This window comes from Anas platyrhynchos, chromosome 7 (genome assembly GCF_047663525.1).
Source record: "Anas platyrhynchos isolate ZD024472 breed Pekin duck chromosome 7, IASCAAS_PekinDuck_T2T, whole genome shotgun sequence".
Classification (NCBI taxonomy): domain Eukaryota; kingdom Metazoa; phylum Chordata; class Aves; order Anseriformes; family Anatidae; genus Anas; species Anas platyrhynchos.
In genome coordinates this window covers 2,604,451-2,631,059 of record NC_092593.1, presented here as the reverse complement: position 1 = coordinate 2,631,059, position 26,609 = coordinate 2,604,451, and the positions used below count along the sequence as shown (strand labels likewise).

The 26,609-nt window shown below is 49.1% G+C and overlaps 1 protein-coding gene and 1 long non-coding RNA gene across 2 annotated transcripts; both read right to left on the bottom strand.

The window, feature by feature from the left end:
* Positions 1–2,586: 2,586 nt before the first annotated feature.
* Positions 2,587–4,030, bottom strand: LOC119717482 (uncharacterized). Its single transcript, XR_005267076.2, has 2 exons — positions 3,121–4,030; positions 2,587–2,997 (listed from the first exon to the last, which is right to left on the bottom strand). It is a non-coding gene; the product is annotated as an uncharacterized lncRNA (long non-coding RNA).
* An 8,292-nt stretch (positions 4,031–12,322) lies between these two features.
* Positions 12,323–26,054, bottom strand: RND3 (Rho family GTPase 3). Its single transcript, XM_038182246.2, has 5 exons — positions 25,668–26,054; positions 25,476–25,563; positions 18,689–18,798; positions 17,034–17,168; positions 12,323–14,460 (listed from the first exon to the last, which is right to left on the bottom strand). The coding sequence occupies exons 1-5, from the start codon at positions 25,818–25,820 to the stop codon at positions 14,209–14,211; spliced, it is 738 nt and encodes a 245-aa protein (XP_038038174.1). The 5' UTR covers positions 25,821–26,054; the 3' UTR covers positions 12,323–14,208.
* Positions 26,055–26,609: the final 555 nt, after the last annotated feature.

Genomic DNA, 26,609 nt, shown 5'->3' with positions numbered 1-26,609 from the left:
CGGGCGGTGGGTGCTGTTTGTCCGTGCAGCCCACGTTCCAGGTGTCCGTGCTGCTACCTCGTTGCTCTCCGGGCACCGCTGGGAGATGGGGAGCGGGGAGGATGGCACAGCACCGCCTCGTAGCTCCTGTGGACCCCCAGCCCTATTACAAACACACCCACGGTGGCCAAGACCCACAGCACAGCCCCTTAATGCTGCTTGGTCGTGTCCTGGCTGTGGATTTGAGGGAGTTATTGCAGTTATCGCACACCCCGTGAAGTTATTGCACATCCCATGCAGTTATTGCACACCCCATGCACTTATTGCACATCCCATGAAGTTATTGCACACCGCATGCACTTATTACACACCCCAAGCACTTATTGCACACCCCGTGGCACCGTGTGCTTGTGCTACAAGTGGCTGCAGCTCGGGCATGGGCCAGAGCCTTGCCAGGATGCAGGGCACAGCAATCTCCCTCCTACCTTTGTATACAACAGTGCAAATGATTTGGTTTTTGGGGGAAGCTGGGGAAATTCTGGCTTTCCCCCTGGTAGCAAGATTTATCTTGGTGATCGGGAGATAACTCAAAATCATGTAAATACAGAGCTAAACGTGCTATTGTATATATAATATTATATATATATATATATACAGGTACATAGGCTGCTGGAAGCCACGGTGCATCCATGCCACACACAGGAGAAGGAAAAAGAGGTTCTTGTCTTGGTGGTTCTGCAGTTTTGCTCTCAGAGAGAGCATCCACCCATCCATCCACCCATCCATCCACCCACCCACCCATCCATCCATCCATCCACCCATCCATCCATCCACCCATCCATCCATCCACCCATCCATCCATCCATCCATCCATCCATCCATCCATCCATCCATCCATCCATCCATCCATCCATCCATCTGTTCATCCATCCATCCGTCCGTCCGTCCATCCATCCATCCATCAATGCCACATCACCCTGGGGAAACCCAACACTCCGGGATGGAGGACTCCTGTCAAATAAAACCCCAAACACCCCTTTACCACGTAACAGAGGCAGAAATAAGGGAAACAACCAGCAGGCTCAGAGCTGAGCTCTGCGTAACACTCCACAAGGCTCAGCACAGGTGGGGAGCCTGTGGGAGCCGCTACCCCCCGCCAGCCCCTGGGACAGGAACAAAACCTATTTTTTTTCCCCTTGAATTTCAGGAAATTGGCCATTTTTTTGCTGCGGCCTTCCTGGAGAAACACCTGCTCTGGGAAACGTGCAGAGCAGCTGCAATCCGGCTCCCCGGGATGCTCCCTTTTCATCGGCGCCGGGTGGGTTTTCGGTGGGAATTGGGGATATTTGGCGCCGGGCTTTGCTGAGCTGCTCCGCTTGGGAATGTGAACCCACGGGGAAGGATGGGCTGAAGTTAGATGAAATGTCTCCATCATTCCCCTGGGAGCAGCAGCCCGTGAGCACCTCCAGCATCTTGCACCATCGTGTTGGTCCTGAAACACTGCTGGGGGGAAAGGCAGGGCTGGGGCCAGCTGGAACAGGGCAGGAAGGCAGGGAGGTCAGCCTCTCCCCCCTTGCAGGCTTTGTTTTCGCTGTGTTTCTGCTTCTGCTGATTGCGCTGGGCTGGTGAAGTCTTCTAGGATTGCGAGGGTAATAAAGTAATTTGTTATGAATTGGAGCCTTCAGTTTTTAGTGTCTCTTTGGAGGGATTTGCAGCTCTGAATTGCAGGGTGCGGGGACAGAAAGGAGCTGGGCAGCATCACCTTTCAGACCCGTATCGGAAAAACGAGCAAAAAAAGCACTTGAGCCTCAAATTCAGATTTTTGTAAGGGATATCCCACATTAAAAAAATAAATAAGGAGACAACACCGGGCAGAGAAGTTGCAGCCCCTCTGGAGCAAGCAGGATCGAGAAGCACAGCACCGCCCCGGGGGGCCAAAGCTGCCGAAACACGTGCGCGACCGAGGTGCAATGTGCCATTATGTGCAATTTCCTTTTCAGGTTTCCTTTCTTAATAATTATTCCTATTATGTAGGTGGACAGTCTCTTAATACAGATAAAGACCTTTGCAGCTGCTCCACCGTCGCCGGCCTGGTGTTTAATATGCGCTCTGTAATTAGCCGGAGGGGGGGAGGCCGGGGAGCGTGGTCGCCCCTTTTTCTCCCCGACCATTTTTAATCTGCGCCGCGCTCGGCTGGGGAGGGCTGATAAGCGTTTCTGCACGTGCCAAACACGGGCTTTCATCTCGCCTTTCGATTTTCCAGTGCCCTCCTTGCACAGCTTCGCCCCTGCAGGACCCCAGCGCGTTACAATTATCCACCCTGGGTGTCGTAGTGGTGCTTTTACGCTGCTCGTCTGGCCGTAAAAGGGGTGTCATCGGCCCAAGTGAAAATTTTAATAAATATACCATTGGTGAAAAACTAACGAGGCATTGTGATGCCAGGTGGTGTTATTTTGGGCGGTTTTATCCATGATGCCAGTGGCACCTGGGTGCTGCTGCCCGGGTAAGTTGGATTTGGTGATGGAAAAGTATACACCAAAAAGTGTGCAAGGTGCAACCGCAATAAAGGTGTCTTGGTGTGCCTGTGAAAGCCTCCCCAAAAAATGCTACTTTAAATAGCGATTTATTTGGTTTCCAGCACAGCAATTTCCACTTTAATACTTACTGGAGAGAAATGGCATGGAAATGTAACAAAAAGGCACTGGCGGGCTCTTGCAAAACGCAAATTTTGTGCAGTTTAATACCGACAGCCTTTAACAGCAAATATCACCGGTGCTTTTCATCTGGAGATCCACGGAGCACCACAAACCACTCACACACCATGCCCGAGAGGGCAGGAGAGCCCAAACATTAACAAATTTGGGCAGTGGGTGCGTACAGCATCCCGGTGGCCTCGCAGCTTGTGGCTCTCCTCCTCAATGACCACAAGTGATGGTTTGCACACCCCCTGCTTTGAGCCACCAGCACAGCACGCTGCTGTAGATAAAAGCCAAGCACGAATGGCCGCGTTGACATCTCCTGCAGGAAAAAAAATATATAAGGATTAGGCTGGGAGTGATATTTTCCCCGGAGACGCCCTTGCTATTCAAGAAACCATATGTTCTGCAGGAACCCTCCGCGCACGGCTTTTGACCCGCTCACCTCTCCGCGGAGATAAAGCCGTCGAGAGGGAATCCACCTCTGTTTGGTTTTAATTTACCAGGAATCAGGGTGCCTGCCCCCGCCGGACCAAGTGCAAATAGAGATGCCTCTGCCATCGCTGGCAGGAGGTTGTGGCCGGTGTGGCTCTCGTTTGCTTTGCAGCCCAAAAAACGAACGTGATCTCACCGAGACTTGCTCAACAGCACAAAGCCTTCAACTCAGAGAGTTTCGAGGAAACAATCCAAGAAAATGTTCCTTGCAAAACTCTTCCTTACGAGTACGGTCAGACAGTTTCTTGAACTCGCAGCCGGCTACAGCAATCATTTAATTCTGCGTTTGCTCAGAAACATTTCTCTCTTCATGCAAAACCGATAAAGGGAGACACTGCGGGGATGCCTTGAGTGGGATGAAACAGCGTGGCGTTATCAGCAGCTCTTGCATAACCTGTTTCAATTTTAATTTTTACCCTTAAAATCCTTTTTCTTGCGTGTTTCCAGGAGCAGCTGGTTTTTAACAGGAAGACGACTGCCGTCCTCTGCTTGCGTTTGTCCTTGAGAAGACATTTAGGGATCACGAGCACTGAAGTGAGGGAAAACAAAAGCTCTTCACCGAGGCTCTCGTGGCCTGGGCAGCATCAGCATCTACGCCGCCACCGTTCGGGCTCTGCTATCCACACACCATTTCTGCATTCCTCAGCCTCCGTCCCAAAACAAGGCATCCCCGGAGAGCTGTTCTCTTCAGCCAGAGGTCACGTCCAAACCAGAGGCTGCGCTGAAATCATGGAAATAATCCCTCGCTTTGGGAAGTCTTGTGACTAACTGATTCAGTCTGTTTTCTGAGCACTTCCAAGCCTCCGGATTTAACACCGCGCGGGGGCAGGAGCCCAAGGGATGCTCCTCCACGGGGAGGGCGCACCGTGCACGTGCAGCGGGACAGCGCAGAGAAAGCAGCGACGCAGAAGATCAACGGGAAATGGAAAATAAACACCTGCATTTGCAAACATTTTGAAGGCCGAAATAAAATAAAAACATCTCACGATTCAACGCAAGCCTGGTTAACAAAAGCAGCGTTAGCTTGCAATTGCCTTGATTGCGGCTTGCGCTATTCTGGGAACAACAGGCACTTGTGAACCAGGAGCTGCCACGGCTCAGCTCAGCAGCCTCCCCGATATTCCCCCAAACTCACCGGAGGTAATGAGCAGGTTGAAACAAGCTGACGAGAGTAATGCCAGCCTTCCCGCAGGGATAATGCGGCACCGCTGCGCCGCGCACGGCTCCCCGCTGCCCGCGGTGAGAAATTTCTGCAGGGGAAAGCTGAATTCATCCCCGAAATTTCTGCAGGGGAAATCCAAATTCATCCCTGAAATTTCTGCAGGGGAAATCCGAATTCATCCCCTTCCTGCAAGGCGTCCCCAAAAGCACCCCGTGGGATGGGTGTAGGTCCTGCTGCCCCGCACCTATTTGCTGCACCCCATTACTTATTCCCCGCGGTCTCTCCGGACCACGATGCACGTGTTTGTTTGCTTTTAAAATCAAATTAAAGTGTCGTAAACCCTTATCCCTGGCTGTTTTCTCGGAGGAAGCTTTGCAAGGCTCTTGCCTCACGGGGAAATGCCACTCAGGTCATCTGGTCGGAGGCAAATTGCTTGCCTTTGACTCTGCCCTTGCTGGAAGATTTCAGTGTCATTAGCGCAGTATTAATGAGGCTGGGCGTGAAGGCAGGTGCTAAGTGCAAGCAGAGCGGCTCTATTAGGCTACAAATTGCCTCGTGCAGAGGGCAGCACGGGGCGGCTCGGTGCCCAGTTAACCTTTGCCCACGTGTGCGGCGTGGCTGGTGAAGCAGCGATGGATAATGGCATTCACCGGGGCGTCTCCAGAGGTGTCGCCGCTGTCCCGAATGTAAATCTTGGTGGGATCATCACCTTCCCCGTGCAGGGACGCGGAGTCGTGGTAAATGAGAGAATCAGAGAATTAAAGTCGTGCAGTGTCAGGCCTTGTGAACACACGAACCCCATCGCCCTGCCTTCGGGGGACACGGTGACTCAGTGCAGTGCAATTTTGCACTGAAGCAATAAGGTGGACGCACAGGAGCTGTAAAATGTGGCCACGAGCTGCAGTGCAGGCACACAAGAGCTGTAGGAACGTGTGAGGTGAGCCTGGGGTGAGAAGCCGGGCAGAAGAGGAGGAGCTGGAAACAAACCCAGGGGCACAAGGGCTGAACCCGAGCGTAAGGATGAGAAGTGATCCCGCTTTCCTCTTTCCTCAGCAGCGGGGTTTCCCCTGGCCCCATTTGTCTCTGCTTTTCCACTTTCTCATGACAACGAGTGGGTTGTTCCCACCACCCTCCCTTCATTTTCACTGCTTTTTCTTTCCTTTTTTTTTTTTTTTTTGGAAATGCTTCCAACGCAGCCGCATCCCAGCAGAGCCACCAGCCCTGCGGAGCTGCCTCCGAACTCAGGTGCAGCTCCGTAAATCCCCCTTATCTCCTCTACTTTTTAAACAGAGCCTTCTTTAGACCAGGATTCAGGAATTCAACGCTCTGCCTGCAGGGAAACGTGCTGCTCCGTTCCTTTTCCATCTGGTGCTAGGGGGAAATAACCCCCCCTTAACCCTGTGCCTGACCCTGGGTGAAAACCTTTGGGTTGGAGAAGGGCAGGGGCCACTTCTAGGGGCCACAGGAGCTGGTGGGAGCAGAGAAACCCCTTCCCCAAGGAGCACTGAGATGCCCAGCCCATAAACTGGGTGGACAGCAGGGTGACGGTGGCAGCACGATGCCTTTGGTGCTATGGAAATCACCAGCTCCCTCTGAGCTCTCTGACAAGGAAATTACCGGAGAAAATACCGCTGATGGAAACACGGTGACAAAGGAGCAGCAACCGAGCCCCGCCGAGGGGGAGCGATCCCCGCAAAGAGCCTCTCCTTTTAAAAAAATGCTTAAATATCGGTGTGGCTGAGCAAAAATAGCTCTCTGGGCACTTTTTTCAATCCTTGGACGAAAATCCTTTGGCAGTGTGGGGCATGCGGAGGCTCCTGGGTGCTGAGAGCTGACATCCAGGGGCTGCAGCATGGGCAGAGCGCAGCCCAGGGAGGATTTAAAATAAATAGCTTAATATATTAAATAGCTTAATATAGCTTAGTGTTTTTGACTAGAAACCCCAGCTATTGGTGATTTGCTCTCAGCTAGCTCACGGAGAGGAGGAGGAGCCCGCGTGTGTTACGTCCTGCAGTAGTGCTCCCCAGCTCCAGTTAAAAGGGACAATTTTCTGTGCCGTGGGGTTCCCTAAAAATGAATTGTTTGCACATTTGTGTGCATGTGTGTGTGTGTGTACACATGTGTGTGTGTGTGCTGGGATGCACAGCCAGGTGGCATGGATGTTCAACGCTGCCCTCCTGCTTGTCGAGGTGCCAAGCGGAGCCTTTCTAGAGACCTTTCCAACCCAAGCCTGCAGTATTGTTCTTTCCCAATCACCAGCCTGTCTTTCTTCCCCTCTGATCTCTGCTTTCGATGTATTCACCACTTGGAAATGCGTCCGGCTTCCCCTCTCTGTCCCTGGGGCAGCCAAGCTCCCCGCTGGATGCAGCTGCACTTTCTGCAGCATTGCTCTGCTTTGAGCCCCTGACCATTGTCATGGAAATGCAGTGCTTCTGCTCCTAGCAAAGAGGATTAGAAAAAAAAAAATCCTGATTTCAATTTGTAAAGCTGCTCTTTTCTTTAGGGTGGGGAGGTTCACTTTTTTTTTTTTTTTTTTTTTTTTTTTTTTTTTTTTTTTTTTTTTTTCCCAGAAAACCAGGAACTTCTGTGGCCAAAGTCCCTCCAGAAACTTCAGCTCCATGGCCTGGCTCCTTTGCGTTCACCCTGCCAGGTGCCTAAGGACAGCTCTGCTCTGCCTCAGAGCTACTCTGGGCAAAATGATGACTGAAATCATAAAACCCATCATGCAACCTTTCCCATCTGGGCCTGAGCAGCAAGGGGAGGCTTTTTTCTTCAGTTAGCCCACCTATTTTCCGGCACCAGCCCCATTCGTCTCACTATAGCTCAGCAGGTGCCTGTGATCTGTGGCCATAAATAATTTCAGCTCCCTGCAGGGCTGAAAATATAAATGTAAAAAAAAAATGTGAATGAAGTGCAACCGTGATAGATATCATCTCCTATACATAGAGATAAAATATGTACCGCCCCTAAAACCAAGGAGGTGTTGCTGCTGAAAAGCAGCAACAAATTTATTCTTTTTTTTTTTTTCTCTTCCATTTCTGTGATTAAATATATTTAGGTAAAATGTAGTGAGGCGGCTTGTAATACCCCCACGTGCTGGAGGTGCGAACGCCTTGAAAACTCCTTGAGAAGACTGGAAGCCATCCAGCACCGGAGCACGAAACTTCCCAATGCAACCCACGGCAAGGATTCCCGAAAGCGACTGCTGGGGGCTGTAGCCATGGTGAACAGCCTGAGAAACTGGAGCGTGCTTGGGTGAAAAAAAACAGGTGGGAGAAGGCAGATAATGAGTCTTTTGGCTCAACCCCCTCCCTGGGGTCTGCTGCCGGACTCGAGGAGAGGTTTGGATGCTGAGGGCTTGGTAGGGGGATGCTGGGGATGCTGCAGTAATTGGGGACGGGTGGGTGGCATGGAGGAGGATGGAGATACTGCGTGACATGGGGCTGGGATGATGTGACCAGCGCAGGAGATGCATCGAGGTGAGCAGTGTCCATCTGCAGGGATGCTCCTCGTCTCCTCCCCGCTGGATATTGGGCAGCAAAGCCCCCAGTGACCGTGGCCACGTCCCCACCTGCCCCAGCTTGCAGGAGGAGCAGCACCAGCAGTCCCCGGGGAGCCGCACGCGGGGAAGCGGCCGTGGGCAGCGCTGCCGACCTTTAGCGCCCAGCCCACGGAGAAATAAAGAAACCAACCCAAACCATTACCAGGACCATTGTAGCATGAAACACAAAACCTTCGTCCCCGAGCAACACAAAGCTGTGTGTAGCACACCAGAGTAATTAATAAAATGAAAGCCCCCTTTCTTGCAGATGGATATGTGGGGAATAAAGGAGCTCCACTGCGCTGGGCTGTCATGCATCGCATGCTACATCTGTTATGGAAATCAGTGGTAGTGGGGCCTTTTGTTCAGGCTAAAGCCCTCCCAACAGGGATTTGGCTGAAGTAGATTTTCTTGTTATTAAACATGATTTCGAGCTAGTTGAGAGCAGATGCTCCCGCAGCATTTGGAACTAATAACCAGCCTTCAAGTGTGCAGCATCCCTTAAAAGTCTGGGATCGCCTGAAAGAGCGATTCCAGCCCGGAGATAATGCGCTGCCCTGGGTCCCTGCTTTGCACATGAATGCTGCTGACACCAGATGAGCCTCCTGGCTCCCTGCAGCCCCCAGCCCCTGCACACACACACACACACACACACACACACACACACACACACACACACACACACACAGACACACACACACACACACACACACACACACACACACACACACACACACACACACACACACACACACACACACAGTGCTCCCACGCTCAGCACACCCCAAAGCCCCCTCCGGCCAGGGAAAGAAGCAGCCCGGCTCTTTGTCCCCACACGTGCCAAAGCCACCGGAATGATGGATACGAGCACACGAGGGAGGGACAAAGAGCACCAGTCCTGGCCAGGACCCCCACGCTTTCAGCTGTGTGCAGAGGAGGATGCATTTCAGCAGTGTCACCCCAAATCTAGATGGAAACGTGTGTCCCCATGTGCTCACGCACCCCTGGGAGGTGATGAGCTCAAGGAGGTGACGAGCTCCAGCTCATGGGGGTGGTTAAATCTTCAAAGATTTCCAAAGGAGAATTTCTGATAGCTGACACCCTGGACATAAATAGGAGCAGCAAAAACCCCACAAAGGGGCAGGCCGCAGGCCCCAGCGCCGTGCTTGTGCCCACTGCCACCCAAGCAGCTGATGAAGGACACTTCCCCAAATTCTGGACATGCTCTGGGATAACTGACTCACTGCCTGGTCCAGGGAAAGCCCTAAATCTAATTTGGAGCAATTATAACCAGGATGCAGTCAGCGGCTCTGCTCTGAGGAGCTGGCGAGCAGCAGAGGGCCCTGCACCTCCAGGTCCCCTCCTGTGGCTGGGGGTGGGGGTCTGATTTCAGCCCCCACTTCAATATATTAAATTGTCCCTCACAGCAAGTAGGAGAGCAGCCTGGCAGGGCTTAGGGTCATTCAGACAAGGTGTAGAAATGGATGTTTTCCCTCACCCAGGCCCACCAGGGGAAGGTTTCCAGGCCACGGCCCAGCAGTGGGGGCTTGGGCAGGCAGGGCCGGCAGCACCCAGCAGGCACAAGTCAATGGTTTCTGCAGTGAATTCGCACCAAATCCATCAGCAATTGGCAGGGGAAAGCGATTTTGGGCTTCGGGAGAGCTCTGCAGAACTCGTGCTGTGTGTAGGGCTGAGGGGCTGGCTCAGTGGTGGTGCAGCGCGCCGATCCGTGGGCCCCAAAATGATTTCCTCTTCGACGGCTGTGGGAGCACTTCCCTTTTCACAGATCCCTTTTAGAATCAGATGAAATCTTTTCTTCTCGGGTTGCTTCTCATTCCTAAGCCTCCCAGCTAATCTAGGGAGGAGAGAGAAGAGCTGCTTGGCAGAGCATTTCTCCTCAACGCTGAGCAGCTCCCGCCTTCGCTGGCTCTCGTGCAAGCCCACGGGGGTGGCATCGGGGCCCTCAACTGCCCCTTTAGGGTTTTGAGGGTCTCAGGGGAACTGCAGGAGCTGGTCCGGCCGTGGGGAGGTACAGGAGATGTTTCAGCCTCCACCACATCGCCAGCCCCTTTGGCACTCAGGGGCTGCAGCTCCAGTGCTGTCCCGGCTCGTCTTCAGCACCAGCACCTCGGTGGCTTTTGGGGAAAGGCTGGCGGTCAGGGGAGATTTGGATGATGGAAAGACGATGGGAAAGGTCAGTGGCTTGTTTTGTAAGGAAGGAGGTTGGTGGGGAGAAGCCCCACGAGCTGGGAATTCGTAATTATTTGCTTTCATGCAACTAATCCCTCCCTTAGGAGGGCCGGCAGTGGTGCGGGAGGATTAGACAACAAAATGCCACACAGCCAACATCAAACTCCTTAATTAGCCGGGTTTTGCTCCTTCCTCACCGCAGAGCAGCTGCAAGGAGCATTCCAGGAGGCGAGGAAGGAGCTCAGGCTGTGCCCGGGGCTCTCCTCCTTCCCAGATGGGGGCCCCCCAAACTGCACCCCCATGCCTGGGGCACAGCACTGCAGGGGTCAGGGCAGGCAGAGGCACCTGCACACCTCCATCAGCACCACTGAGGCATCTTAAACATCTCGGTGAGGAATTTGGGGCGGTTTTGCTGCTATTACTCCCCTCCTTCCCACTGGGAAGGGCCATGCTCTGAAGCTTTGCTCGCCCTGAGGGCTCCAGCAGCACATCTCAGCGAGGTGAAGAGTTTTGGCTCTGTCAGAGCCCTGTCCCCCTTCCCTTCTGCCTCCCAGCTCACCCCACTGAGCTCAGCGTTGCTCTCCTGGCGGTTCTCGGGTTTGTCTGCAGGGGCTGGGTTGTTGCGAGGCACCTCAGTTACCGTAAGCGGTTGCAAAACCTCATTGTGCAATTAAAAAAAAACACACTGAAGTTAAATGGTTGTTGCTTTTTTTTTGGAAGTGGGCTGAGTGATGGCAACCTGCCAGAGTTCTTTTCCAGGGATCAGATGGTGCTTGAGAGAAACAGCTGACCGAACCACAGCCTACACACGAAAGCGCTTCCGATCCAGCACCTCACTGGGCAGGGGTCATGCTGAGGGGGTGACGATCCCCCAGACACCAGCTCCTCCAAAAACAAACCTAGCTGCGCTGTTTCAGCTGAAGATTTCACCTCTGTGTCGGCTTCAGGCACAGCCTCCTGGTTTTGGAGAGGTAAAGCCATCTCCTCTGGCTCCCAGGTTCCAAATGCCACCAGCCAAAGCCAGTCAGGGACGTCTCACAAACAACACAGCAGCAAATCCAACCTAAAGGAAATGGTAAAAACCCACAGCAATCACAGAAAAAACGAGAGTTGGACTCCTTGGTGAGAACTCCTGCTCCGCAGCTGGGAAAAAAAAAAAGAATTATTTCTAATCATGTGATGAAGAAACACTTTCTGTTCCAAAGACACTGGGTTTATGCCCAAGCACTGGCTGAGCAGCTCTGGGATTTACGAACGCTCACTTCCCAGATGTGCTGGAACACAGGCAAGGCTAGCGGCTGCGAGAGAGCTGCCAACAGGCTTGTTTATTTTTGTAATGCTAAAAGGAAAACGTAGATAAATCAGGACACCTCCATCTTCCAGCCATCTAGAGCAAAATGACTGAGTAAGGGGAATTTGCAAAGGGTAACAGGCAACTGGTGGTCAGCTGCTGATCCAAGTGGTTTAACTGGAAGTGGTTTTCTTTCTGGAGGTCTGGTTTAGGATCTGGCTGCAACGTGGGGCAGAGGCATCAAGAGAGGACTTAATGCATGACCGCCAGCACCTACAAAGCATCCTTAAATCCCATCATGAAGAACACATCACTGACACACACACGCTGGGATAGAAAGACGAGAGGCTGAGCGAGATGAACGTAGACCTCAAGGGAGATGTGGCTTTTTAGGCGAGGGTTTCAGCCTGCCAAGGCGAGCTCCAGCCCAGTTCTGCGTTGCCACGAGGGCTGCCCAGCCGCTGAGGGACTGAGAGCCGTGTCCAGGCATTCACGAGCTGCCGAAAGGCCACCTCCCCAGGGGGTGACAACCCCGCAGTGTCCTACCAGCCAGGGATGCCTTCTCGCCCAGTAAATCATCTGCTCAGCTAGAAACCAGGCTGTGCTTGCTGCTAATTCACAGACAGCACTCAGCAACGGTTCCTTGAACAACTTCAAGGTACAAAACCTTTTAAGAAGAACATTTAACGCTTTGGAGGCCAAAGCAAACCGCACTTCACTTGTTTGCTTGCTCTACTTTCCCCTGCCTGCCTGATTTTGGGGGAAAATCAACTCCAATAATCCACACCACCTCCTCAAACAAAACAGAAACGCTCCAGAAAAAAACAAAGGGCTGTTCCAAGTACCAGTAAGACTGATTTCTGCTCAAATCACATTCCAATTCCAAGCTATGGCTGGCCTGCAGCTCAGTACGGTTACGTCCACAACTCATGCACAAGTATTAAAGAACCAACAAACCAAGGCTGCTTCTGCTACAAGTCAATTACTTGTTTTTAATTCAAAGAAAAGAATGGTAATTTAATAAATACTGCAGAAACATTAACCAAACATACAAAGTGACTTCAACAATTAAAAAAAAGGAATGAATGTCCTGTTTTATAACAGTTATAACTTATTTTTTTTCCACAATATTTAAATACAGAAAGCACTTACCAGCTATTTTGTAATACTGCCCTAAGCGCACTGTTGCATCAGTCAAAAGCTTATTATGGTGGTAAGAATGTCATTTTGTGTGGGAAATAATTGGAATGGATTTTTTTTCTCCTTTTATCAGATGAAAAAAAGTGCCAGGAACACACAGAGTTGAGTTTTAATTATGGTAATCCTTTACCTTTGCAGAAGTCAACGTGAACACAGCTTTAACACTTCAAAAATGAAGCATCATCCTTGGAAACAAAATGCTTGTTCTCAACAAGCTATAGCCACACTGGTTAGAGCTTACAGTATCTTCCTTTCGAGAGAAGCTATGAAGTTTAGTCGGTCAGTAAACGGTTGCAAACAATTTTAAAGGCCGATATATTCAACGTAACAATAGGAATCAGCAAGCAAAAAAAAGAACTTAACCAGTTCACTGATGTCATGGTTAATGATTGCTGTCTGGATATGTGTATATTAGTCCTAAAGACTAAACATAGCATCCAGTTTCCACTGGGGACCCCTTAAGGCATCACAGTTCTTCAGACTCCATTTCCTCCCAGCACTCACCACGAGCAAATGAAGTCTGCCGCGAGACACGGCTGCCCCAAGTAACTGTACGGGAGTGTCTAACAGAAGGTAATCTGGCTCTGCTGGCTCATTTGCAGATTCTTGGGTTTTTACACACACAGTTGCAGGGAACCATGTCACGGAGTAGCACTTCTCCATAGCGTTTACAGAGGGCTAGATCTTGGGAACCACCGGGCTCTTAACTCCTGCTAGGAGCAGAGGAGTCCCAGGGCTTCCCCAGATGGGCAGTAAGGCTGAACAAACTAGTATTTATTATTTTTTATAAACTCAGGATCATTTGTCATCATAGCTCTTAGCACCTTTCAGTTGATTTGATAGCTGAACCTACAGTGAAATACCCATACAGTACACCAGAACTTGAGCTCATTTCCACTGCAAATTACAATCACAAAGAGGAATGGAAAGTCAGAGTCCTGTAACAGGCAGGCAGTTTGCCCCCACGCCCCGATGCGATCCATTTTAATTCTGGGCACCTAAGATACTGGGAAACCTCAAGCATTCGTCTTCATGACCAAAGTGATAAAATTTAGCTTGCGTTGCCATCTCAGGAAGGCAAAACTCCAAACTTCTCACATAGTATTTTCCTCTAGGTGACGTATAGGCCTTGGCATACTCTCCATCTCAACGACGAGCTACTGAAAAATTAGATCATATCCTTTGGAAAACCAACTACAAGGTCACAGGGATAGTTCCTTAAAGAGGGCACATTAATAATGTCATCTTTAAAAAAAACATTAAAGTATTATTTTAAAGAAATCAAAGTGGTAGCATCCAGGAGCAGAGCATCAATAAAAGAAACAAGCACTGTCAATGACATCTCTCTTCTTCTCAGTGTTGTTTTTTTTTTCCCATTCACCCTCTCAGCACATTCACATGTTCCATTTTTATTTTTATTTTTTTGGCATTTTCTTCCACGTATCATTTCCTGATGCCACCTCATTTAGAGCTATTTCTTCTCCCTGCTTGGTCTACACGCTCAGTTCCTAAGTACAGTCTCACACGACAGGTGAAGAGTCTCCTGTAAAGCACTGGCATAAGCACCCATTAAATACCATGTGGCTGTATACTTCATCGAGCCTCCACCTCTCCCAAACGCTCTCTTCCTCCCGCTCAAGGAAATCGAGGTCCTTCACATCACCGTGCAACTCTTTGCTTTGTCCTTTCGCAAGTCTGTAGCCACTGTAGAAAGTTCTGGCCTGCCGGGCATGTGTGAAATTCGCTTTGTTGCCCTCTGCGATTTGTTTCGTTTAACATTTTTATTTGTTTTATTCACACACGCCAAGGTGGCAACATGAAAAATGTCTCTGACGCTGTTTTCTGACTGTAAGGCTGAGCATTCAATATACGTAGCTGCTCCAATCTGTTTGGCCATATTTGCACCCTAAGGGAAAAAAGAACATGCAATCAATACCAAGTTCCCAGCGAGCCAAAGCAAACCATACAATTACTTTTCAGCACTGTTTTCCATACACAATGTTCTGTGAAAACCAAAGCTAAAGCTCGAGTATGACAGCCAGCAGCTAATTTTGCAAAATAAACAGAGCTCTGGTTCCAAGCTGCATTCACGCATTCTCTCACACGCAGATAAATACCATCTGAAATAGAGACGATAAGCCCAGTGACCTGCAAATAACCGCAGCGACACAGGAAAGTACCACCAGCACCTATTCAGGCTGCTCCACACGTCCCTGTCCTGGGGCACAGCACAGAGGGGAAAAACCCTCCTTGTGCTTCTGCTAGGGGACAGGCTTATGGGGAGCAGAGCTGGACGTTTCTGGGCTCGTAGCTAGGGAAGAGATGGAAATAAAAGGACTTCAGGGGCTACACAAGCCCTTCTTTTGCAATGTTAAAGTGTGTTAGAAGTCAAAGCTGAGATATTTGTTCTAGCAGCACAAGAAAAACAAGCAGCAAAGCCAGCAGATGACAATACCCCAGGGTCCTACAGGAAGACAATACAATACCGTGTGAAAAAGCAGAGCTGTTTTAATGGAATTTTACTTCGGAGGGACAATCCTCCTAGTAAGTTACTACATCCAAGCACATCCTTGATGATCCTCATGGATCCACGGGCCTGAGGTAGAGGCAAGCAGGACAGGAGCCAGTCCAACCCCTCCTCCTTGCTCCCAGCCTGATGGCACTGATCCATCTGGACCCACATCATTACGCGCTATTTGCCTTGCACTGATGCAGCTGCTTTCTTATCAGTTTAAGTGGGATTGGCTGATAAAAGACTTGCTTCGGCCCAAGCCCTCCCCTCTGTTAAACACCACAACTCCTACTCAGCTCAACCTATCTCAGTTCCTCAAAGCTGTTTGCTCAGGTGTAGCCGACTTGAAATTATCTAGGATACTGGGGACAGGGTGTCAGCATCGGCTGAATTTATCCTCCAAACACTTCCTTATGCAGCTAAGAGGAACGAGGAAAACCCCACTGAGCTCTGATCCCAACTTGACTTAGCAAGGCAGGGAATCTAAAAAGAAGCTGCGTATCTTCGCTCCAGAGGACTGGATTCTTCCCTGAAAATAGCACAGAAGAGCCCTGGGTCTCTTCAGGCCACCGCTGTGCTTTGGCAACCACGAGACACACAGCCACAGCTCAGGCTAGATTTCCTTCTGCGTACAGTGCAGACAAAATCGTGCAAGTTTGTTCAAGTAGGGGCTTCACTGAGTTATGTACAATTTTCTCTTTGGTTGGTAAGTAAAATCTTACGACTTTGCCCTTCCTAAGGAGTTGTGACATCAGGAGAGATGGGAATCTTCAAATCTAGATGACAAACCCATTTGTCAGTAGTTTTTCCAATCTCTAACTCCAAAAAAAGGGTCAAACTTGGTAATTTTATTGAAGAACCACAACAAAACGTAAAACATATGACCTTGGGTATGCCATAAGTGGCAGACTATTCCCTTTCTAGAAAGGCAGAAGAGATGGCATTTAGTTTCCCTTAAAACTGTCTGAAATGGAGAGAGATTCACTGAACCAAACAGAAAAATACCATAACCAGCAAAAGGCATCACAAGAAAACAACCCATGTTGTATTTTAATTAAGATACTCAGTTCACGGCAGCTCATTTTCAAATTTAAACATGCTGTAGGAGGCTGCATTATTAGTAATTGCATATTAGGAGCTGTCGGTTTGGAAAACCTGAGGTTTTGGATAAGACATCAAAAACGGTTTCAGAGTGCAGGATACACAGGCCAGCTAGAACTACCCGTGCAGGTAGCACTTGCACTCTTGCACCCTGCGGGGTGTATATCTGAAACCACCACTGTGACTCAGCTGCAACACACAAGTAGTAAGGGGAAGTTTATCTTAGATCTTAGTTTTCCCCCCACTCCTCTGCCTCCTGTTCTCCCACGGCCTGGTTCCTTTCCCCTTTTTCACCTCAGTGTCTCTATCTCACGATGTCTGGCTCCAACCTTCTCATTTCCCAATGAGAGAACCACTGCCCAGGACTAAGATGCCTTCTGGATTTGCTGCCACCTTCACAGGGAGCTATAAGGTTGTTTCCAAGCAGGGGGACTTTAAAGGAGTCAGATTACACGAAATAATTGTCCTGATGCTTGAGTCAGATGTACGACATTCAACTCAAGTGTGAGGACAACGATTTTATTGCCAGTAAATGAACAGGACAAGCCACACCTCGCAGTTACTGCTCTGGCCTCTGCAGGCACAGAAAAGCAGTAAGTTTATTTTTCAATTCATTTAAAAGGTTCCTCACAACCAATAGGGCCAAAATCTTATGATGCTTAAAGCGTGCTTTGTGGGAATGCATGGTTTTCTGCTGCATCCACTGTATAGGTAGGCTTTTCCTTTAGTCAGTTTCCAAATTCACCTCCACTACTTAACCATGTGTATCCACCACCAAGGAGGGGAGAATTTGTTCATAAAGATGGTTACGGTGACAGAAAGTCTTATCCTCCACCCCAAAGGACAAAGAATGACCCAGCACATACCTGGTCATAGGACACGGGCGTCTGCCTGTGATTGGAAAGTTCTACTAGCGTGCTTACATCCGTGCGCAGATCCGACTTGCAGCCAACCAGAAGCATTTTGGTGTTCGGACAGAACTCCTGGATTTCACCTTTCCACTGTAAAATATTAGGTTGTTGTTATATTGGCACAGTTGAATGCTTAAATTCCAAAAAAATCGATACAAGATAGAGTTTAATGCATCATGACATTTTATGTGGCAATACTCTTACATAATAGTTGTATTTACCTTCAGGCTAATTTCTGAAGGCGTTAGTTCCAGCATTATCTGGTCAAGGATAAAAACTTACAATCTCCTACACTCACTAAGTCCACTGACTTAGTAACCGAGACTGTTTGCCTGCATGAATAAAGCTTTGCAGATCCGTGACTCCTCACAGGCAGCAAGCACCTAGCCACAGCCACGAACAGAGAGGAACCAAAGCCAGCTGCTGTTACCACATCCAGTAGTTCCTCAAGACTGAGCTAGAGGCCCAGACTCTCTGACCACAGAGTACATGTTGCTATGTATTTGCTACATCCAAAAACCATGCAAATCTGTCAAGGGTCCTGTGAGGAAGGCCTTCCAACAGGACATGTATCATGTTATTTTGTTTTCTTGCCCATAACCCATACACAGTTAACTTTGAGAATAAAAGAAAGCCAATAAATTCCGCAGCCCATCTGACCAGATCATACAATCCCTAAAATTCAAGAATATAATTCAGGCTTAAAAATATATTAATAAAAATCTCTTCCCCACCAAGCAATAGTACAGTAACCAACAGGAACACAAAACAAGGCCAGTTCTAGATGCTTGTTGGCATAGGAAGCAGGGAATAGTCTGAAGAACTTTCTGTACATTATTCAGAGCACCACATGCTGCTTTATGCCCCAGTGAAACAAGAACCACTGGCCCCAGCTACATAGCGAAAGGAACTTCACATGGTTACGCCTTAAAGACGACACCACAAAGCTTGAGTCATGCCCAGTGACGGAGGGGAGGGCTGGGACCACCTTGTGAACACAGAGCTCAACTCTTAAACAAAAGAGTTTTCACTTGGGGGAAGTCAGGCTCTGAATCTTGGGTCACCGAGTTTCTGAAAAATCCTGAAGTTTGGGGCAGAATTACGTTTCTATGCTATTGCTAGGCTTTCTGGTGTCTCCCAGAGGCATTTCTTACTGGCTCCTTCTAGCTCAAGACTGAGGAATTATGTAAAGCCATGGCACAAGTCCAAACGCTCTACAGACACTTTTAACTATCTCTGCAACACAGCAAAGTTTCTCAGTCCTGTTTTTTATATGAATGTGACATTAGAGACAGCTTCGTGCTGCACCCAATGCCACCCTAAACAATTCATTGGTGTCTAAGGGCTGAGGAATGATAATTTACTTCACCCCTGAGGTTCCATTACATGGAGTGTTGTTTTTTTTTTCAGTTACAATTAATCACTTCCAAATCAATGATTTCAAATCCTAGCAGTGCAGAGCACAGTCTGGTCTTCTTTCCATTAAAAGGAAAAAAAAAACCAACCACAAAACTGAAGTTTCTAACATAGGAAACAGCACCACTCTTCAGAGATTTAAAGACAAGCTACTTATAAACAGTTCTCTCCTCAAACGTTTCTTAAACACTTGCCTTTTTTAGCACACTGTCAAGAGTTTCTGGCCGACTAATGTCAAAGCAGATCAAGACGGCATCAGAGTCAGGATAAGAAAGCGGACGGACATTGTCATAATAAGGAGAGCCTGCAGGGAAAGAAAACACATTATTATCAGCATGTATTTTTCACTTTAAACAATCAAGCATATCCAGAAAGTTTTGAAAGCTTTTCAAAAAAGCTTTTAAATATCACCTAGCTAACAGCTTTTCCTCAAAACCACTCCATACTCCCAAAAGACAAGATTCTCAATTCCCCTTCCTTTTGCTTCTCACCTACAAAAGCGACAGCTTTCCCAAGTTAAAAGGGACAGCACCCCAGTGCTTCATCTCCCACTGAAAGCTTGTGATGCCCCAGTAACCAGAAAAAGGAAATAGGGTCAGCCCAAGTTTAAGTTCCAGCCATAATCTGCAGGAATGTGACTTTGAGGGGGAAAAAAGGAGTTAAAGCACATCTTCAAAGGAGATTCTCCATAGTTGCATTTTCGTGTAAAAAAAAATCAGTAATTTTGAAATCAGCTTTGGATTTTTAATTTAGAACAAAGTTCCAAGTGCAAAAAGCATCTTTAGTTGTCATGGATATTGGTAATTTTTAGAAAAAACCCTCTTGCTTAGAGTTAAAGCAGTTGTTCCAGTACTTGACCAGGAAAGAATTCCAGCCCTGCAGACAGACACGAGTTATCTGTCACAAAGAGGCCCCGACTTGTAAGCCAATACCCGCCTGTAGTAAACATTTATGTCTAGCCCATAAAACAAATTCTGATCAATGAGATCAAAAGCTAATGCGGTAATCTGAAGGAACATAAAGAGGTCCAATGTTGCATGTTACAACTGTTCTACTTCCAGAGCAATTAAGAGATATGACGAGTTTCTTTAAGACTTCTAACACGCAGTTTCAACTTCACCTGCAGTCAGAAATCTCATTTTTAGCACCTGTTGAACCTGGAAGAACATTTGGGGGAAATCTCCCCTTTTCCATTCACTCGTCCACCACTCGGTTTGGCCTTTAACTCTGCTGAAGCTTCATTTACCAATGCATTTCTGATTCAGAAGGGTACTTAAACAGTTAAGTTGTCCACCAGTATCAGGGCTTGGGCTTTAAAATGCATGCCTGTGACTTAAAATGCACTTCAGCATATATTCTTACTCAGGTATTTGTCTTTCACAAACCTAAACTCCAGCATGGAGCATACACAACAAGAACGCAGCTTTCAAGAGCCAGCAGGCGTGACTTCTGGGGTTATCGGCCAATTACATCTCCGATTTTCAAACTACCTAGAACTAATTGCAAGGTCTCGGAGGCTGAACAGAGACTATTAACTGGATTAGAGAAATTCCTCGAGTTTTTAACTGACAGACAGCTCATGCTGTTGCACAGAGCAGAGCGGGGAATGGTGTGAACGGATCGCAGATGACTTCAGTTGGACAGCTTACACGAGAAGGAAGGAGTCAAGAATCCCAGGAATGTTGTTTTTGAAATGAAGAAGAACACATGGGGAACGAAGCATTACCAAACTAGGTAGCAGAAGGTAATTTGGTGAACAAGACTTTATTTTATTCAAGCGCTCATCTTCATAAACGATGTCAATCTCACGGAGAGGCAGCTGTCAAAAACCTGCTCCTTAAAAAAAAAAAAATCAGCTCGCTGTCTTCGGCAGAAAACGAGACGTCAGGAGGAAATTTAAGCTGAGCTGACCAGAAAAACTAAGCCCTGAGCTCCGAGTTACCCTGGTTGTAGCACTAAGGCCTTTCCTGCTGCCTCCAGCACCGCTACGCAGCTCAGCACCACCTGAGCACCCCCAGGCCGGGCTGCTAGCCCCAGGGCCGAGCTGCTAGCCCTGGGCAAGCAGGCAGCACCCTCAGTAGCCACCCCTGTGGCCCAGCACCTTCAAACAGGCCGCGGAGGCAGCGGCCTGCACGCCTCTGAGTGCGGGCAAGTCGGGGCAAGGCGAGATTTTGGGAGCCTCAGCGCTCGGCCACAGGGCTGCCGGCTGGAAAGGAGGCTCCGAAAGCCTCACCCAGAAACTAATCCCGTAGACACATACCTAACTTCTCACTCAGCAGCCTCCCGGGACACCAGGCACCATATAAGTCCATCGGCGTGTGTTTATGTACACACACACACAGCCACCACCTTCAGCCCAGAGATCGCTCGTACGGTGTCAGCTGCGGCTGGGTTTGTTCAGAGGGTTTTTCTTTTCAGGTTTTCCCTCTCGTATTAACGCTGAGGAACTAGAAGATGGACTTTTATAGGCAATCCTTCCGTGCGGATGCAAGCAGGGAGTGTTTGACAATTTTCTCCTCAGGGCGGCGTGCGGCAGAACAAACTGGGATCGTTTAAAGTCCTCGCGCCAGCAGCACCGACAAAAGAAGTTTCCTGGTCTCGTTCGACAGCAATAACCGAACGTTTATTATTATTTCGCAAATAAAGAGCAGCCCCGGTCCTCAGCGAGGCGAGGCTATTCGATCTGGCTTTTCATCATTTCACCCAGAAACCCTCAGAACCGAGGAATCTCAGGAATGAGGCTCAAGTCTGAGCAGACAACTTGAACGCAGCCCAGCAAGGCTGTTCAGCCTTTTTCAAGTTAAGTCTGCAGAGCTGAAACCATGCCAACCCTGGAAAACAGAAGGAGAATGCAAGGCTACAGCCATGGTATTCGGGAAAAAAATAAGCCTGCCTGTGTTTGCGATCCTGCTCTTACAAAGTAAAACATTTTTGTCGGGGACAACACGAATGATTTATCAGCTTTATCAAGGGATCGCTGATAATGCTGCAGTTCATCTTGTTTTGTGGTGAAAGTATATTCCAGCTGCAATCCCCGATTTTATCTGTTTGGCAGCTTAAATAATCTAAGCCAAAGTAATTCACACGATTTCAGCTCCATGCAAAGCACAGCACAAGTTCAGCTGTTAGAGGGAACTAAACCCCTCCCAAGCAGCCTGCTTGGCTTCAGTCTACAGAAGATGCCAAAGCTCAGGCTTAAGCATTGCTACGTTAATAAACACCAAAATTATTCACATCATTGAAAGTTAAAGCATGCTTTTTTAAATTTTTGGGTGACTTAGTGCTGCCCTAAGCTGCTAGAGCCCGAAGGAGGCTGAGCACCACCGGGCTACTTGCACATCGCCACCGGGCGCTGCCCTTCGGACTCCGGTCAGCTGGAAGAACGACAGCCAAACAGCAGCCTCCTCGCACCCAGTTCCTCAGGCTTGCTGATTATCAGCTAGATAAAAAGCCCAGCAAACACCGCAGGGGCAGCTCCGAGCAGCTGGCTCCTTGCTATGGCCTTCTTCCTTCCCAGCACACCTCAGCATTTCGGGGAAAGCACACAGCTCACAGCAGCGTGCGATTACATTGCTGCACCTCAAACAGAAAGTGGGACCTCTGGTCCACTTACCAATTCTATTTTTTCCCCCTATAGAAGGAAAAATAAACTCTCAGGACTAGTTACTGCTACGCAGTCACGAAAGAAGAAAATCACATGGCTCAACACAGCCAACTTGTAAGTGAACTGGAAGGCAGAAATTAGACATTTCCTTTACACTGCTTACTGCCAGAGAGCTCAGGGAAATAGGAACTTGAACTCCTGTATGTTTCAGATACCTTCTGAAAGACACCTCAGTAAAAAAAAACAAAAAACCACCCTTTATGATTAATATTTTTTTTATGTAGATGCTGAATACGCTGTGCACATTCAAATCACAGTAAAGCTAATTCAATTTAAGGCTCTAAGGCCCTTCTGGATTTAATTATATGCTAGTCCCCAGCAGTGCACAAGTATTTCTGGCCCTGCTGAGAACTACCAGAGTGTCCAGTGCAGTTTCCCCTGTTCCAGCAATACAAAAGAAACTCAGGAGTTGTTGGGGAGGCAGATATGTGTACCTAATGAACAGCATGTGATTCCTGAACAAGGAAAATGCCCGTCAAAGTAGTCACTTTTAATGGAAGAAGGCAAAACCTCAGTAAATGAACCACGTGCACACTGAACAAAGCTGTCTCATACACAAGCATTCTTCGTGGTGTCCACAAGATTACACCACGGAGCTTTAGCCTGAAGAAACTTCTCTCAAACACTGTACCTAGCAAAATGTGCAAACAGCTGCCAAAGAGCGCGAGGCTGCCACACTGTATTACCACAGAACAGAATAATTTACGATGTAGTTATATTGCAACCAGACATTCCTGCTTTGAAAAAAAAAAAGGGGGTTTGGTAGTCCAAAAACCGATTGAAATTCAAGTTGGCAAGTGTTTTCCTTAATGCTGTGGCTAATTTAAATCCTTATAATGACTTGCAGAACTAGACAGTACCAGAAAATATTTGAATAATGAACCTTCCCATTCCACTCTTACTGGTAAGCGTGTTTTGTCCCAAATTTCTATGGGCATACCCAAGATACAACAAACTTCCCAAAACATATACAGCTGGCTTTGAAGGTTCAGCTAGGAGATGCCCTGTATTTTGCACTTAACATGCTTATTACTCTAGGGATCTTATTTTATAAGGGACTATTTCACAAGGTAAACCCAAACCGTGATAGTTGGGCCTGTTTTCACTCTAACATAAGGCTTTTAAGCAATGCCTACAGTTTTGGTTTTCTTTGCATTTTCTCAAAGGGCAAAGAAAAACCCCTCAGAGTGGCTGTACCTTCCTTTCAATGCAGTCAGTGGGAAAACCAGCGTTTAAGTTAAGGTATGGACTAATTTCAGAGGTAGCCTGAGGCATGCTCCCAGCTAGGACACAGCTGGAGAGCAAAAAACGGATATTAAATACAGATAAAGTCATCCTGAAATACATCCAGTATATTGCAATCAAGCCCTGCTAAAGAGCATCCGTTTTCACCCTCCCCCCTCAAGAAATGCAGAAAATCCCCAGGACTTGGGCCATTACCTCCCCAGCCCATGCTGCGATGGACATTATCCTCCATTAGCATTTGGCAGCTACAAATCATATTTTGCAGCTAACTAGATCTCGTCCTGCTTTAAAGTCATTAAGACATTTATTGTAATTCGGCAGAGGACTGGGACAAAGACTTGTAAAGAACTAAATTGCCAGGAATTTGAGATAATGCTAGAACCTTATCTTATCTCCCGATGCCTCTTATCTGGCGATGTGATTTTGCACTGGGTGAACGGGCTCTGGGCAGTTTTCCTCCTGGAAGAGCTGTTTGCAGAGAGCCTTCAGCTGCAGAATCCCACCTCCAGAGGATGTGCTGTTCAGTCTGCTATGACACCGAGCATCCCACCTTTCAAAGGCTTCCTCGTTAGGTGCAGATCGCAGACAAATTAACCACTTGTCCTGAAGCTCCCGGACTCTGCCAGCCTGCCTGTTAGCTCCAGGATGGGCCTGGAAGCCTGGCGTGCACCAGCAAAGGCTGGCAGGTGTTTGCTCCGCTGCTGCCATCTTTTGAAGTGCTACAGGATATTTCATTACCAGGGTGTCGTCAGCCTTTGACATACAGATTCCAGGCCCTCACATGTCAAACAACCCGCGCGGCGCATTTTAATAGCTAAAGATAAAATTTTCCAGAATACCTTTGCTAACCATTAATTTTTAATAAGGCCTTACTCCACAGAGTTTGTTGCAGCCAGCTTAGTAATCAGGATGAAAGCTCAAACCAGACACACTCAAGAAGCCTCCAAGTCTTATTTGGCATGAGATGAAAAAAAAAAATCAGTTTAAAACTATGCTGATACCGATTGTGGGCACGGAGACTGCCTTTTCCCAGTAACTGTGTTGCAAGAGTTTGGAATCATTTCCTGAGCAGCAAGAGGAAAACCAACTCAAAGCCCCAATTCCTTTTGTTGAAAAGGGATTAAAATTTTAGTTTCTGGTAAGTGGAGCAATTTCACATGGAGCCAGATCCGATGGGTCCAAGCACAGCATACACAAAGCCTGCCTCACGAAGGAAGGGCTTGCATACTCTGTCAAGTTTTTCCAGCTCTTTCTTCTCAACCCCTTCTGCAGAATTAATGCTGATCCACATCTGTGTTGATGTTTTACCGTGTCATTCACCCCGACCATTTCTCCCAGCGCCCTCACTTATCCAGCAGAGCCTCGCTGGCTGCCCCGCTCCCCTCCAGCACCAGCAAGCTGAGGGCTGCACCCTAACCATGCTGAACCCGTGGCCATGAGGATGACCTACAGCAGGACCCAGAGGGCTTTCTGGCCTCTTCTATAACCTGAGACAGGCACAAGAACCTCAGCCTCTGAGCTGGTGATTTTGAAATGGCCACTGAAGGCACGCCTGGAAGAGCCGCGGCACGCAGCTGCTGATGCTGGAGGGTAAAAAAGGATGGTTCCTAAAAAAAGGATGGTGCCCCCTGCATCTTCGGGGTGGGGGGGGGGATGATGCCCGACCTCCTAGCCTTTCTTGACTTTAAAGGACCTCTAAAACGTGGGAAAAATACCGCGCTATGTAAAAACGAGACCTGAAGGAGCCTGCAAGGGGCTCAAACACCCCCTGACTCAATTTATCACCAACACTCATCAACACCTCTCCCCTGTCTGGCTGGGTAAGGCAGGGTGTCGTGGCAGCAGAGGTGCAGAGGGCAGCTCTGCCCCTTTTTTGGGAGCTCTCCCCACTCATTATAGGGAAGACACACACCACTAACCCACCTGCCCCTTCTGCAAACCCCTACCAGCACAGCTTTGTCCCTCTCCCTCCAGCCTCAGACGCATCCCCCAGCACCCCAGGGGTACCCCCCAGCAGCTGGGGGTCCCTGGGGGTCCCTCAGTCCCCCCCTTGCCCGTCCCGGGGCTCTCACCGGAGGTGTCCCAGAGGCTGAGCTCGATGCGCTGCGTGTCGATCTCGAAGCTGGCCGTGTAGTTCTCGAAGACGGTGGGCACGTAGCTCTGCGAGGGGCAGGCAGCACAAGGCAGTCAGCCCAAACCTTACCCCCTGGACCCCCCCAATCCCCCAAAACCCCCAAAATCCCAAAAACCCCGTCCCCCCGTACCTCGGGGAAGCAGTCCTTGGCGAAGACGTGGAGCAGCGCGGTCTTGCCGCACTGGCTGTCCCCCACCACCACGATCTTGCACTTGACGTTCTGGTTGGGATCCATCACCGCCGCCTTGCTCGATAACTTCTGGCTCGCTCTTCTTTCCTTCATTGATCTCCGCTTAAATCCCCTCGGCCGGCCACGACGAAAGAAAAAAAAAAAAAAAAAAAAGGAAAAAAAAAAAAAAAACAACACCCGGCTGCCTCTCCTCGCCCACTCCTAAAAATATTAAAAAAAGGATAATAATGATAAAAAAAATCAAAGTAGCCCGAGGAAGCCCAGGTGGAGGTGGCAGAGCCGCGGGCGCCCCGCCGCCCGCCCGCCGGTCCCGCGCAGACTGCTTTGTCCCCCCGCCGCCCGCCCCTATTTATAGGCTCGCCGCCGGCAAGCCCCGCCCACCGCCGGCGAGGCTCCGCCCCCTCGGCCGCGCGCGCGCTGGAGGGGCGGGGCGGAGCGCCCCCTAGGGGAGAGGGAGGGGCCCTGAGGGGAGGGGGGGCTGGGGGGGATGAGGGGGGATTGAGGAGGGGGGGAGGAAAGGATGAGGAGGGGGTGAGGAAGAGTTGAGGAAGGGATGAGAAAGGGATGAGTAAAGGGTGAGGAGGAGGCTGAGGAAGGGATGAGGAGGGGGTGAGGAAGACTTGAGGAAGGGGTGAGGAGGAGGCTGAGGAAGGGGTGAGGAAGGGCTGAGGATGAGGCTGAGGAGGGAACTGAGGAGGAGGCTGAGGAAGGGGTGAGGAAGGGGTGAGGAAAGAATGAGGAAGGGCTGAGGAACGGCTGAGGAGGAGGCTGAGGAGGGGTCTGAGGAGGAGGCTGAGGAGGAGATGAGGAGGAGGCTGAGGAAGAAGTTGAGGGTCTGAGGAGGAGGTTGAGGGGCTGAGGAAGGGCTGAGGAGGCTAAGGA

Bases quoted from the DNA above. Each gene is read 5' to 3' on its own strand.
- RND3 (XM_038182246.2), bottom strand. From the start codon at position 25,820: ATGAAGGAAAGAAGAGCGAGCCAGAAGTTATCGAGCAAGGCGGCGGTG. The intron at 25,564-25,667 runs GTACGGGGGGAC...TGCCCCTCGCAG, and splicing joins CCAAGGACTGCTTCCCCGAG to AGCTACGTGCCCACCGTCTT. The intron at 18,799-25,475 runs GTGAGAGCCCCG...CTTTCCCTGCAG, and splicing joins CAGCCTCTGGGACACCTCCG to GCTCTCCTTATTATGACAAT.